The 13661-nt window shown below is 47.0% G+C and overlaps 1 protein-coding gene across 1 annotated transcript in view; it reads left to right on the top strand.

Annotated features, from left to right (window-relative positions):
- Positions 1-13356, top strand: part of ANKRD13A (ankyrin repeat domain 13A) — a 35712-nt gene extending 22356 nt beyond the window's left edge. Inside the window, 12 exon segments of the mRNA XM_043976878.1 lie at positions 411-492; positions 1025-1036; positions 1904-1953; positions 2668-2798; positions 3789-3843; positions 3845-3878; positions 3881-3909; positions 3911-3951; positions 5414-5526; positions 6331-6491; positions 10136-10203; positions 11264-13356. Coding sequence (XP_043832813.1) covers positions 411-492; positions 1025-1036; positions 1904-1953; positions 2668-2798; positions 3789-3843; positions 3845-3878; positions 3881-3909; positions 3911-3951; positions 5414-5526; positions 6331-6491; positions 10136-10203; positions 11264-11459 — 972 coding nt within the window. The 3' untranslated portion in view covers positions 11460-13356.
- Positions 13357-13661: the final 305 nt, after the last annotated feature.

The following is a 13661-nucleotide window of genomic DNA, read 5'->3' as shown; positions in this document are numbered from 1 at the left end:
AATACTCTTAGAAGCTGATTCTATTAAGCACAATAGAGATGACCGGGATTTTAAAGGCAGTAGAAAGAAATCCAGCCAGGAAACCTTGCTCACTGTTCCTTTGAAATGGGCGAAATGGATCCCAGGATAGAAAACTGTAGGGAGGACCCAGGACCAGCAGGGTGTCGGATCGACCTCTCGGGATGTCACTGCCTCACTTCCTGAGTGGTTTGTTATTGTACTTCCAAGACACTAGCTTTGTAGGTTTGATGGTAGCCGGGGGTCCCCAGAAGTGGAGTTTGTGTTCACCGTTTCCTGTTTTTTTTTCCTATGGTTCAGAATTTTTGCTCTTGGTTGATTTTTAAAGTTCTAATATGAATGTTCTGATTTTCTATGGGTAACTGTTGTCTTTTTTTGGACATTTTCCCAAGGTGTACACAGTAAACAATGTAAGTGTGATAACCAAAATACGGACAGAACATTTGACAGAGGAAGAAAAAAAGAGATATAAAGGTAACTTTTTGGGGGGTTGGGCCTGAATGACGGAGCCTGTTGTTGAGTAAAGAGAACAGGAAGCCTACATTTTCATGTATTCATTAAGAAAAAAAATCACCCAGTTAAGGGTCATTGTTGGCGTTAACCCTTCTTAAAACCAGCCATAGGACCTTGGTTATGTTTTATTAAGGACAATTCTTAGGATAGACTGATTGTTAGCATTTATCATTGGAATGCCTAATTAATCTGAGAGGTAGTGAAAGAATTTCAAGTCAAAACTTCACTGTGTAGGAGATGTATTTCTCCTATCCTGAATGATGGAAATTTGATGCCATGTTTCTTCCCCCCCCCCCCCCCGGGGCAGTGGGGGTTAAGTGACTTGCCCAGGGTCACACAGCTAGTAAGTGTCAAGTGTCTGAGGCCGGATTTGAACTCAGGTCCTCCTGAATCCAGGGCTGGTGCTCTATTGACTGCGCCACCTAGCTACCCCAATTTCAGTTTTTTAAAACTTTTGCTATTCATTATGCCCTTATAGAATCAGAAATTTGAGCAGGAAGAGACCTTGATTAACAGAATAATAGTAAAAATTTCATATTTGTTTCCATATGGAAGAGGTTTTAGAGATTTATTTCAATGTGTGGTAGTCTTAAATCATTTTTCCTAATGTTATTCCGTTTTAAAAAAGACAAACCCAAACCTGTAATGGACTCCTTTCTCTCTCTTTCTTCCTGTCTTTCTTCCTTCCTTTTTGTTTGTTTCTTTTGTGGGGCAATGAGGGTTAAGTGACTTGCCCAGCGTCACACAGCTAGTAACGTGTCGTATCTGAGGCCAGATTTGAACTCGGGTCCTCCCTGAATCCAGGGCCAGTGCTTTATCCACTGTACCACCTAGCTGCCCCCCTCATTTTTTCTTTACCTTTAGAAACCATCTCTTCTTCCTCTCCTCCAAGACCCTATTCCAGATGGGGATGGGAAGGCTCAGAGTGTCAGGTTTTATTGGCAAGTTATAGTGGAGTTAGAAGTGGGAACCCAGGTCCCCTGATCCTTCTGCATGAAAGACCCCACATTGAGTGGTCATCAGTCAGTCCATTAACAGGCATTTATTAAGTGCTGATGATGTGGGCTGGCCTGGCCTGCCCTGGGCTCAGTGCTGTGATAGAATGGTGAGAAATGAACAAGGCAGGCGCTGTTAGGAGCTTCAACCTTCTGATGGGGGGGGGGGGGTTAAGCTAACAAGGCTCACCCAGGTAGGGAAGACCTTGGCAGGTGAAGGAGCTGGCCCTTATACTCTAGTCTCCTCCTCTGACCTCTCAGCCCTGGCCCGATCAGACAGCGTTGGCAGACCAGAGCTTTCTTGCTGGGTGAATATGATTGACACATGGCACTTTTGAGTTAGTGTCTGTTTTCCTTCCATAGATACTGACAGGAATCATTAGAAATCTTGCTGGGGACTGTGGAACACCAGTTTGGTGCTCAAGGGGTAAGTATAGGGGACACTCAAGACTCCCTTGAGTCAATCTGGGAATTCCCTTTGCCAAGGGGCTGGTGAACACTGAGATGGCCCAAAGGAGAAGTCAGGTTCTTGGTGAGGAGAGAGAGACAGAGATTTTTGTTTTTCCTTTTTACAGGCATTCAGAAATAGAGCATGAAGGGGGACGGGGAGGATTATGGGCAGTTGTTGGGCATTGTGGGCCTCCATCTGCCACAGAGGATGGACTGTGGCCTCTGTCTAGGCATTTTTCCTTGTTAAAGGATTGCTACAAGAAGGCATTAATGGAATGGAGAGAGATGACGCATATTTTCTTTCTTTTTTATTTTTTTGGTGAGGCAGTTGGGGTTAAGTGACTTGCCCAGGGTCACACGGCTAGTAAGTGTTAAGTGTCTGATACCGGATTTGAACTCAGGTCCTTCTGACTCCAGGGCAGGTGCTCTATCCACTGTGCCACCTAGCTGCCCCTATTTTATTTCTTAATTATCAAGATGGAAGCCTTCAGACTCATTAGGCTGGGTGGTGGTGTTTTTGTGAGTCACCCCCATGTTTTATGCAGTGGCTTACAACGCATTGAAAGGCATTAAGCATTGGAGTTGCTCTCTGATGCCCGTGGGCACCATCTCTACAAAGCCTTGGTCTCAGGGGTCAGAATTGGCTGGAGGGCCCGAGTATATGTCATGCTCTCCTGGGTCACTTTTGTAGGACCTCACTACTGAGTGTGCAACAGCAAATAACCCCACGGCCATCACACCCGAGGAGTACTTCAATGAAGACTTTGACTTGAAAGACCGAGACATAGGACGTCCAAAGGAACTTACGATCAGAACCCAAAAGTAAGATTCTCATTGCTGCAGGCAAATGAGCTGGGGCCTGCGGTTCCTGAATCGTCTTTTGTTTGGCTGCATGTTTTTTGTTTTAGTGCCTGTAGCGTTGGGTGTTTCCCCTTTTCATTCCTTTACATCCCTCCTACCCCCAACCCTTCCAGTTCCAACATTTTCCAGTTCTAGAGTATGAAGTCACTAACTGAAGAGTTGTGAGCTATACCCTGCCTGTTCCTTGGCCAAGTTCCTTTCTCCTGCCCGGTTAAATGAGGGGGGAGGTTCTTGCTTGTATCCCTGTTCATGCCAGTGATCCTTAGTCTTCGGGAGGAGGTGGTAGTCCGCACCACCTGTTACTCCATTCCTTTAAAACTGCTGATTCTTCACTCAGTCCACTGTCACAGGTCTCTGAAATGTAGACTTGTCCCACTCGCCTCAGGGCCAGGGTCTTCGGATGTTAGCATTCTCCAGAGTTTTGTTTGTAAACATAACTTCCAAATGTGGAGATGCTTTGTTACAGTCGGCACTCAATAAATGTGTTTTGAATTGAATTACTGGCAATGTTTGTGAGGGAGTGAGGTGGTGGCATCTAGCCTGTTGTGTCTGGGGGATCTGATTTCCTTATTAGCCAAAGAATGAAGGGGTGAAAAGCCCTTGTGCAAAGCACTGGGCTGAGTGAGGGCTGAAGATCCTCTCAGAGCAGAGAGCCCCTGCCCCCCTTGGAGTTCATTCTTGTTTTGTTTTGTTTTGTTTTAAATTATAAAAGTATTTTATTATTTTCTAGTTACATGTAGAGATAGTTTACAACATTTGTTTTTATAAGATTTCTAGTTTCAGATTTTTCTCCCTCCCTCTCCTCCCTCCCCCCTCCCCAAGACAGCCAGCAATCTGATATAGGTTATATCCTGGAGTTCACTCTAACATGGGGCCAACAGCCCGGATGGGTGGGGAGGGGGACTCACAGGCCGAGGTGACGGCTGAATGTTGTCTCTGTTGACCTCACAGGTTTAAAGCCATGCTTTGGATGTGTGAAGAGTTCCCCTTGTCTCTGGTGGAGCAGGGTCATTCCCATCATTGACCTGATGGCCAGAACCAGTGCCATTTTGCTAGGCTGAGAGATTTCATCACGGCTTGAGTTCCCGCCTGGGTTTCCTGTCAAAATTGGTACGTCTGCTTCTCTGGCTGTGACTTCCTGTGTTTTTGTGAACTCAAGTAAGCCCAAGCCATCAGGATGCAGGCAGTTTTGGGGATGCTTCTGCGGGAAGTAAGAGGTGTCAGGAGCCCACTTGTTGTGAAGAAAGGCCCCCAATGGGGATGGTCCTTTTTGTAGTTACTGACAAACTTGATGCTGTGGTGCTAACGTCTGTGTGCTAATGGGCGCCCCTGTTGTTCCTGAGCCTCTGCTGAGGGTTAGCATAGTGACTCGTGTACCAGCTTCTTTTCATTACCTCCTTGCACTAGCAGAATAACCCTTTAGGGGACTTGTGGACTTGTGATGTGTAGTTTGTTGTTCTGCATCCTTTTAATCTACACTCTGCTCTCTGGTTCTGGGATTCTAGGTAGAGCGAGTCTTCATGTGGAAATAAAGGTCGTTTGTTTGGGAAAATAAACCACTTATTTTTTTTTTGTGGGGCACTGAGGGTTAAGTGACTTGCCCAGGGTCACATAGCTAGTAAGTTGTCACGTGTCTGAGGCCATATTTGAACCTCAGGTCCTCCTGAATCCAGGGCCCCGGTGCTCTATTCACTGTGCCACCTAGCTGTCTGCTAAACCACTTAATTTTAAGGCCCAAAGAAGATAGATTTGTACTATCTGTCTGATTCCTTGGTGGTTTTAATGCGAAACTTAAAATCAAACCTTAGGGGCAGCTAGGTGGCACAGTGGATAGAACACCAGCCCTGGAGTCAGGAGTACCTGAGTTCATATACGGCCTCAGACACTTGACATTTACTAGCTATGTGATCCTGGGCAAGTCACTTAACCCTCATTGCCCTGCAAAAAAAAAAAATCAAACCTTAACATGCCAGTCCTCCCTTCTGAAAGGGGCATGTTACCAAGTGGAGGTTCTGGATTTTGTTCCTTACATTTAGACACATTTTAATACTAAAATTGGCTTTCATTAGTTTTTAAAAAATACTTTATCAGGCAGTAATCTCCTGGTGGGAGGGAGCCAAGTGTTAGGTCTCTTTGTGTCCCCTCAACCTTAGCACAGTATGTGGCATGGCAGGTCCAAGATTGTAGGGTTGGAAGGTCCTGGGCTGCTCATTTGTCCTCAGACACCCTCATGGGTCTGTGGGTGCTGGGTTAGCCCCAGCTCTAGAGGAAGCATGAGTGGGTGTTAGAGCCTGAGGGACCAGAATTGAGGATGTGTCTGTTCATGAATTTTTTTTGTGCAGGGCAATGAGGGCTAAGTGACTTGTCCAGGGTCACACAGCTAGTATATATCAAGTGTCTGAGGCCAGATTTGATTCAGGTCCTCCTGGATCCATGGCTGGTGCTTTATCCACTGCACCACCTAGCTGGCCCATGAAATATTTTTTAAAAAGTGAATCTAAACCAGTTGCTTTACAAGGGGAAGTAGACATCAATGTATTCTAATGAAAATGGCTTTTTTTTTTTTTTTTTTTTAGAAATCCATTGTTTCATGTCTTGAATGCACGGATTACATTTGGAAATGTTAATGGCTGCAGCACAGCTGAGGAGCCTGTCTCACAAAACATGAATGGGGGACATGCTGACCCAGGTGAGCCAGGGCTTGGAGGGTCTTAGGTTTATAGGAGATAAAGTGACTGGCCCAAGGGCACACAGCCACTGAGCATCTGGGCAAGATCTGAACCCAGATCTTTTTGGCTTCCCAGCCCAGGCCCTCATTCACTCTGCCATGTTGCCTCTCAAAAGGAAAAAGTGAAATGTTGTGAGAGTTTTCTTTTTTCATTCATGAGTAATTCTCAAGAGGTTTGTTTGAAATGAAGTGATCATATTTCAGATCTGCTGTATTCCAAAATGTGGCTGAATTCTTTTTTTAATTATAAAAGTATTTTATTATTTTCCAGTTACATGCAGAGATAGCTTTCTACATTTGTTTCATAAGATTTCCAAATCTATCTCCTTCCTCGGATTTTCTGTCAGTCTGGAACTCTCTTTTTGCCCCTTCATGATTCCACTTCTTGTAGATGTGTTGTCTGCTTGCTTTGCGGATCGGCAGCACTTCAAGGCAGGGACCTGCTGTAAAGCAGTGACATGCCAATGGATTCAGTAGGGTTCTCCACCAGCTCCTGCCCCTGTTTGCTGAGATGTGTCGTCAGCTGCCCCTTGGTCTCTTCCTTTTAAAAACAAACACCATTAGAGACTTATTATTGAGATTGTAAACAGGCCACGGACTGCTTTAAACTCCCATGCACAGTGACGCACAGCCCAGCCAGTTTTGTATTTCTCCTTAGGCTGTCACTCTGCTTCTCCTGAACTATTTGCTTTGAGTGGACACAAGGTGCCAGCTCTGGCAGTCTCCCCACCAGCTCAGTGTCCGCATCTTCTTCTTGTGTTCCAGCTTCCTTGATCTCTAACTTTGAGGTGGATCAGTCTGTGTTTGAAGTCCCCGAATCTTACCACGTCCAAGATAACGGCAGAAACATGCACTTACAAGATGAAGATTATGAAATCATGCAGTTCGCCATTCAGCAGAGCTTGTTGGAATCCAGCAGGAGTCAGGTGAGTGAAGCTCCTGTCCTGGTCCAGTCGGGTCCATCTGTCAGGCCTTGGCTTTGGGACGTGAATTCAGGCAGGGGCTTCAGCATCCTCCCAGAACTCTGCACCACTCCTGTATGTTTAGCTTGTGTTACTTTGTGTTGCTGGCATGTGTGTCCATGTCTCTTCTCCTCTGTCGGGTCTTAGCCTTGTTGTGCCTTTGATCATTGCACAACAACTGACCCATGTGAGCCCAGCTATTCCTGGCACTGAGCTGCTTGCCAGTGATCACAGGGTGAGGAGTGTGAGGGAGGGGGCATCTCAAGGGTCTCACAGCCATCTCAAACTCAGCTTATCTGAAGCAGGCCTAATTGTCTTCTTCCAGACATTACCTTCAAGGCCCCCACTGTCCTTCTAGTTCTTAGGGCTCAAGCCCCAGGATCCTTTCTCCTTAGCATCCTGAGCCTGCATAGGCTCATAGGCTGGGTTTTGCTTTGTTTCTAGTCTCTCACTCCCCTTTCTCCTTCCAGACAGCCATCCCTCTGTCATAGGCCCTGCCCTTCTCACACCTGGATTCCCCCATACAGTAGCCAATGGGGGCCCTGCCAGCTTCAAGCCCCTTCCAGGCCAGCCATCCTTCACCTTTCTTCTACTTGTTCTCTGTTAAGCTTATAAAGGTTTTTGCCTGAGTGTGCTTGGCTAGGGGTGTGTGTGTGTGTGTGTGTGTGTGTGTGTGTGTGTGTGTGTGTGTGTGTAAAATACTGTTATGTTGGTGTAAAAAATGGGGGAAGCTCAATCTCAGAGACAACTTACTTTATTGTGATTGTTCAGTAAGGGATTGGAAACTGGTGGTTTTTGTTTTTGGTTTAATTTTGGATCAGATGAAGCTCTTCCCCATCAATTGCAAATTCCCACTTAATTATCATTTAGTAGGAGTCTCTTTTTTAAATGGGAAGTAGCATCATCAATGCTTTACTCAAATCAGGTACTCTCCATCTATAGTGGTCACTAGGTCTATTGACTTAGTAATAATAACCCCTGACACAAAAGGATGTAAGGTAAGTTGGGCATGACTTCTTTGGGAAGCCATACTGGCTCTTGGTAACCGTTTCGTTCTTCTCTTGATGTTCACTGTCTCTTAAATGACCATTCTGTAATTTTCTCAGGAATCAAAATTGGGATCATTGGCCCGTTAATGTGCAAATGCTATTTATTGTCTTCCCCATACCTCTCAATTTTAGGATTTCCCAATTATCCTGTATATAATCTGCTCTGTATATACCTATCTGTCTTTTGTCTCCCCTGCCACCTTATAAGCTCCTTGAGGGCAGGGACCCTCCCAGCACCGAGCACAGTGCTGGCACATAGTAGGTGCTCAACAAATGTTTATTGATTAACTTTGTGAATGCTGAGACATTTCTCCCTCTTTCACCGGTGTGGTACCTCTCCAGTTTGCCATGATCTCTCCAATATGTGACTGGCTCAGTGATTCACATCCAGTAGTTCACTTGGTACCCAAGGATGTAATTCATCTGGGTTAGATGATCTCAGTTCATCAAGTCAAGTTGAAACATATTTATTAAGCTACCAGTCAGTGCCAGGCACTGTGCTAAGTTCTGGGAACCCACAGACAAACAGTGTCTACCCCCAAGTTGCTTACAGTAGTCCAGTATGCAAACAATGATGTATGAACGAAACGTCTATAGGGCAAGTTGTTTACAGTCATAGAGGAGGACTTGAAGGAAGCCAGGGAAGCCGGGAGGTATAGATGAGGAAGAGTATTCCAGGCCTGGGTGACAGGGAGTGAAGACGCCTGCTGCCAAGAGCTGGATTGTCTTGTTTGAAAGAGGTCGGAGTCATGGTGGCAGAGCAAAGTCTAAAGAGGTAGGAAGGGCACTGCTTATAAAGCGCTTTTAAAAAGCCCAAATAGGGATTTTGTCTTTGTTCCTGGAGGCAAGAGGGAGCGACTAAAATTGAAGAGTTAGACTTGTACTTGGAGAATTCTTTGTTGAATGGTCTTTTTGCAGTGGAAGGCTTTCCCATAACTCAGTATATTCAGAAGTTGAATTTTCACATGTTCATCCCGTTCTATGCTTCAGACAATCCATAGCATATGGGAAAGAAAATCTGTAAACATGAATGTATTTCAGACTTAATGAACATGTGAAAATTCCTGCTAGATAATAGTCTCAATATTCATTAATTGTAAATGAACCAATTTCCCACATCGATCAGACTTAGAGAATGTTTTTTGAACACATTTCTTTACTTATGTACTTGGAGTGCCACACTGATGGGGACACTGTCTCAAAGATATTCTCTTTGCTACTGCTGCTGCTGCTGCTGCTGAAAAAGCAATTGTGCTTCCATGAAGTTTTTCTTGGGGGTGATTCTCGCCCAGAATGTTCCTCCTCATTGTTTGGTCCCTTCCCTGGACTGGAATGACATTGCCAGGCTTCTCCACACCTGAAGACCCGGTATTGCCTCATGTGATTCTGGCAAGGATGATTCTCTTAAAGGAACGCTCAGTTCTACAGCTGGTTCCTCATTCTCAGCCTGGCTATATGCTTGCCTCGATGTCCCCATTGCCAACCCAGGGGCTTCCCCTTGCTTCAGATGGGAGATCAGGCCGCCTCTTTGTACTTACTGGGGATTCACACTCTTCTGTTTCCAAAAGGACTGGAAGTAACAGGATGTAAAATCATACAGCAAAATGTGAAACCAGAGCCAAGACCATAGGAAAGGTGCTGACCCCAGAGGTGGGGGAAGGGGAGCAGGAAGTTTGAGATGGGCCCTGGCACTTGACCCTCAGTTTTCTGCTGCTCTCAATAAAGGGGGGAAACAGTACACTGTAAGTTTTTCATATTTCTGATAAAATAGATCAACCTGCTGAGACAACCTTTAGCTTGGAAGAACGTTGAGTAGGACTTTATTTGAAGAGTCCCTGTGTACATACAGGCTATTGCGTCACATAGTGGGACGGTGTTTTTATGGCTCCCTCACAGAAGGCATAGAAAGGCTGTTGGAAACAAACGCTTCTTGGGCCAGTCCTTCCCATGTTGTACGCACTCTTCTGAAGATCATCTGCTACAGACCTGGAGCCCGAGGGTCTGGGATGACTTGCCTACATCACATGCTTTGCTTCCCCTTTGGCTGCCAGGTGGTGCTTGGCTTTGGTTTGGGGAGTTGTTCGCGTCACCAGACGTGAGGGAGACAAAACCACTTCCCCTTGTGAAAATGGAAGAGCCTGACACGGGGAAGTCACCACTGCAGGCTGGGGAAGGGCAGCAGACACACCTGGTCAGTGGTAGAGTTACATTCACAGTAAAAATTCAGAACTGTGCTGACTCTTCTCAGACGTTTGCCTAAGAACATGGGGACAACGGCAGGACGCACCAGTAGCAGAGAAGGTAGGAGGCCAGGGGTACATGGAAGGGGCCTGAACACCCTCTTCTCCCCAGGGCATCCGCCTCCATGGGACAGTGAATTCAGCTGCTCAGCCCTCTTGTGCAGAACAGGTCACTGGGTGTCAGCCTCGGGAGGCAGCGCGCTGAGTCAACCACAATGCCTCGACGACTATGGTTTCTTTAGTTGTTCTTGACAGGACGATTGCTGCCAACATCCCTGCTCCCGCCGACATGGCTGATGCCTCTGTTTTGTCTTCCCAGGATGTTCCGGGGCTGCCTTCAAATGGGGGACTCACCAGTGCACATGTCTATGACTCGCAGTATGAAAGGTAATGAATGTCCTTGGGCTCCTTCAGAGTGGCAGAGCATCATTCCAACATCTTTTTATGAAACAAGGCATCCTTTACGTTCTTAATTGTTTCTAAAATCTTATTTTTGATATCCTTTGTTTTCCCTATGCCCTTCACCTCCTACTTCTACCCAGCAAACCAGCACCTCTCAACAAAGATCAGAGAAGAAGGCAGTTCAGTGTCTGCAGCATTCCGTTCCCATAGGCCCCTATCTTGGCAGAGGAACTCTTGTTTGCCTCAGCTCTTTGGGGGCCCCAGCTATCAGTCTTTCTAATTTCCATTGTCACCATCACACATGTTCTTTTCTGACTCTCCTTCATGCCCTCAGTTCACCTCTTCCCGTTCTCCTGTAAAATTTTTCTTGTGATGCAGTAATGTTCCGTTCATTGAAGGACCACTGCTTATTTAGCCATTCCCCAGGCATTGCCAGTGAGTCTATTTGGGGGATGGATTTTGTCTCTAAGCTTGCTGGGACAGGGAGCTTGGTGGGGAAGCTGCCCCTGCCTAGTGCAGCCTGTGGCTGGCTCGGCCTCATGGGGATTGCTTACACAGGCCCAGATTGGAACCCATTGTGGCTTGATGGCTGTGTCCTTCTGGGGACCCTCTGCAGAGGGACCCTCTGATCAGCAGGAGACTTGGCCTGGGCCTTGTAAACATTTTGTGGGGATCACAGCAAGCCCCAGGCCATCTGTCTTGTCCCCCTTTCCTTGTACCCCATGCCCTCCTCACATTTACCTGCCCCAAGACGGTGTGTCAGTGGCTTTCAGACTGCACACTGGTGCCACCCCCTCCCCCCTCCCCGCCACGGTTTGGGTCACCTAGAGCTTGGAAGCTTCTGAGATGGCGGCATCCCATGAGTCACAGCTCTGGGGGGCATCATGAGACTGGTGCCTGGGGGGCTGGGATCTAGCCCACTCCCTGCGGTCCACAGCAGGCACTCTTGTGTGGCTGAATGTGAGGGAGAGGGTTGGAAGGAGAAGCGGGGAGGCGTGCGTCGAGAAGGGAGCTGGGCTCACGACCGACCCCTCGTCTTTTTCAGGGCCATTCAGGAGAGTCTGCTCACTAGCTCCAATGGTTTCCGACCCAGTGGCTTGGAGGAGGCAAGGAATTTTGACACTGATTTGCAGCTCGCCATGGAATTGTCTGCCAAAGAGCTGGAGGAGCAGGAGCTGCGGCTCCAGGAGGAGGAGGCCGAGCTGCAGCAGGTCTTACAGCTGTCTCTCACCGAGAAGTAGACCCCCTCCTGCCCCCTCCAGCAGCTGGGGCCCTGTTCCGTGGCCCATGGCCTGTGCCTGGGCCCAGATCTCCAGGAAGCCAGCTGCTGCAGCCACCTCCTTGCTGGTGTGCTCAGAGGTGTTGTTTCCAGTGGGCCATTGTCCGAGGGGGTGGTGGGGCAGAGCTGCCCCATGTCCGGCGTCTCCAGACTCATCCCCTTGGCCGCCATAAGCCGGTGATGGCTCACAGCTCTCCACTAAAATCGAACCCAACCAAAAACTCTGCCAAGGTTCATAGGCTCCTGTTTATTAAGGAAGGATGAAAAAATACTCCTACTGTCAAGGTGCTTTTATATATGTGTGTGTGTACTTGTACGCACACATATGTGTGCTTGTACATGATACACACACCTGCACACAGCATTATCACGTCAAAGCAGAATATGCTTTGTGAGGATTTGAAAGAAACTTCTCCTGGCTCACAAAGAAATTGGGTCCATGCAGATCTCCTTTTTTTTTTTTTTTATGGCATTCCAAACCACCTTGAAGTGGGATTTCTGGGTCTTCCTGGATGCTTGCTCTGCCCACACACCTGGCTGATGTTGGAGAGGAAAAAATGTGCAGCATCCCTTCACATTCCGGTTTGGAGCTGTGTGTGACTGTGACGGCGGCCTTCCCCTCCCACGGTCTGCTCATCTGCTCTGGATGGGGGGAAAGCTGAGCTGGGAAAGGCAATTCCCCTCAGAGTGGCAGCTCCTCCAGCCCAGGGCATCACCATGGGGTCAGCATGTCCCCTAACCCCTTGCCCCTGATGGGGCACCCCCTAGGAATCTAGCTTTGGCAGTTCACCTGCTGCATATGGAGATGAAGGCGGCCTGAAACCCCAATAAGAAAGTGTCCTCGGAACGTGCTGTCTCCAGGGAAGGGAACTTACACCAAAGTTCATCAAGAAGTTCCAGCTGGGCCACATTCTTAAGGGAAAAGAATGGGATTCTAACGAGAAGGTTCACTGTTGCTGCCCAGTGGCTCTCAAGCAGCCCAAAGGGAAAGTTCTCATGGCTTTTTACAGTTCAATCAACATCTTTCTGGCTATATATTTTTTTAAGAGACTCTTTTATTACTTTTGAAAAAATAAAAAAAATCTACCCCCACCAGGTAGCAATACAAGTATATATTTTAACCAGGTTTTCTCAGGCCTTTTTTAAATACCTTTAGCTATTTAACTATTTTGTCTAGCCTGTCTGTACATACCCACCTTACCAGACGTAGAGCACTGTTGAATAGAAGCGACTACACTCCACACTGTAGGCCACAATAGTTGTTTCTGTGTGGCTGCCTTTCAGCATTGATACTTGATGGGCCATCTCAGCCCCTTGTGTAGACTTGGCTGCCATTCTGTGAAGTGGCCTGGGAGGTGGAGGGGCAAGGGGTGGCTTGGGAAATCTCAGGATCCTCCCATCAGGGTTGCCGGTAAGATGTTTCTAGTCACAGAGAACGATGTTTTTTAATGCCTTATAGTCACCTACCTTCTTATGTAACTGTCTGATTTAAAATTCCTTCTATGCACAACAAGGCCAGTAGAGGCTACAATGCATTTATCTCCAACTATGCAGCTTATTAGTGTTTTTTGCAAACCGGACTTTTAACTTTCATGGAGTAGTTTGTTGGGAATTGTTGGCGAATGGATGAAGGCACTGGTTCACAGAAGTGAATCACTGTCAGACTTGCCTGCTTGTTTAAGGTTACCTTGCTGCCTGTTGTAGAGGGAGGGCCTCTGGATCCTCTCCCTGTTGTCAGCCCAGTTTAGAGGGACTGTCCAGCCCTGTGTTTCTTACATCACTGTGTACCAGAGATTTATTCATGTGTATGTGTGTGCGCTACTCCCTTTTAACTGCAAATAAAACACTGCTTCCTTGGAGGGTGTTCTCTCAGTGTTTCACTGTTAGTCTCAAGGACCCCCCCGCTTTTTGAGTTCTCTGTGTACTGTTATGCGGAAGAAATGCAAAGAGCGTTGGCGCGGGGGAATGTAACTTATTTTGGTCCGTGAAGGTGCTTTGATTTCCTGTTTGGATAGTGTTCTCCCTTCCCTTCATACTTTTCCCTTCTCTCCTTCCTTCCTTTCCTTTTTCTTCCTTTTCTCTCCTTTTTTCTCTCCTTTTGTTCTCCCTTCTTTCCCTTTTTCTTCCTGCCTTTCCTTCCTGCCTTCCCTTCACTGATGCTATG

The sequence above is a fragment of the Dromiciops gliroides genome, chromosome 1, assembly GCF_019393635.1.
Source record: "Dromiciops gliroides isolate mDroGli1 chromosome 1, mDroGli1.pri, whole genome shotgun sequence".
NCBI classification, from domain to species: Eukaryota; Metazoa; Chordata; class Mammalia; order Microbiotheria; family Microbiotheriidae; genus Dromiciops; species Dromiciops gliroides.
Note: the sequence above shows the minus strand (reverse complement) of the source record. Positions and strands in the feature narration are given on the sequence as shown.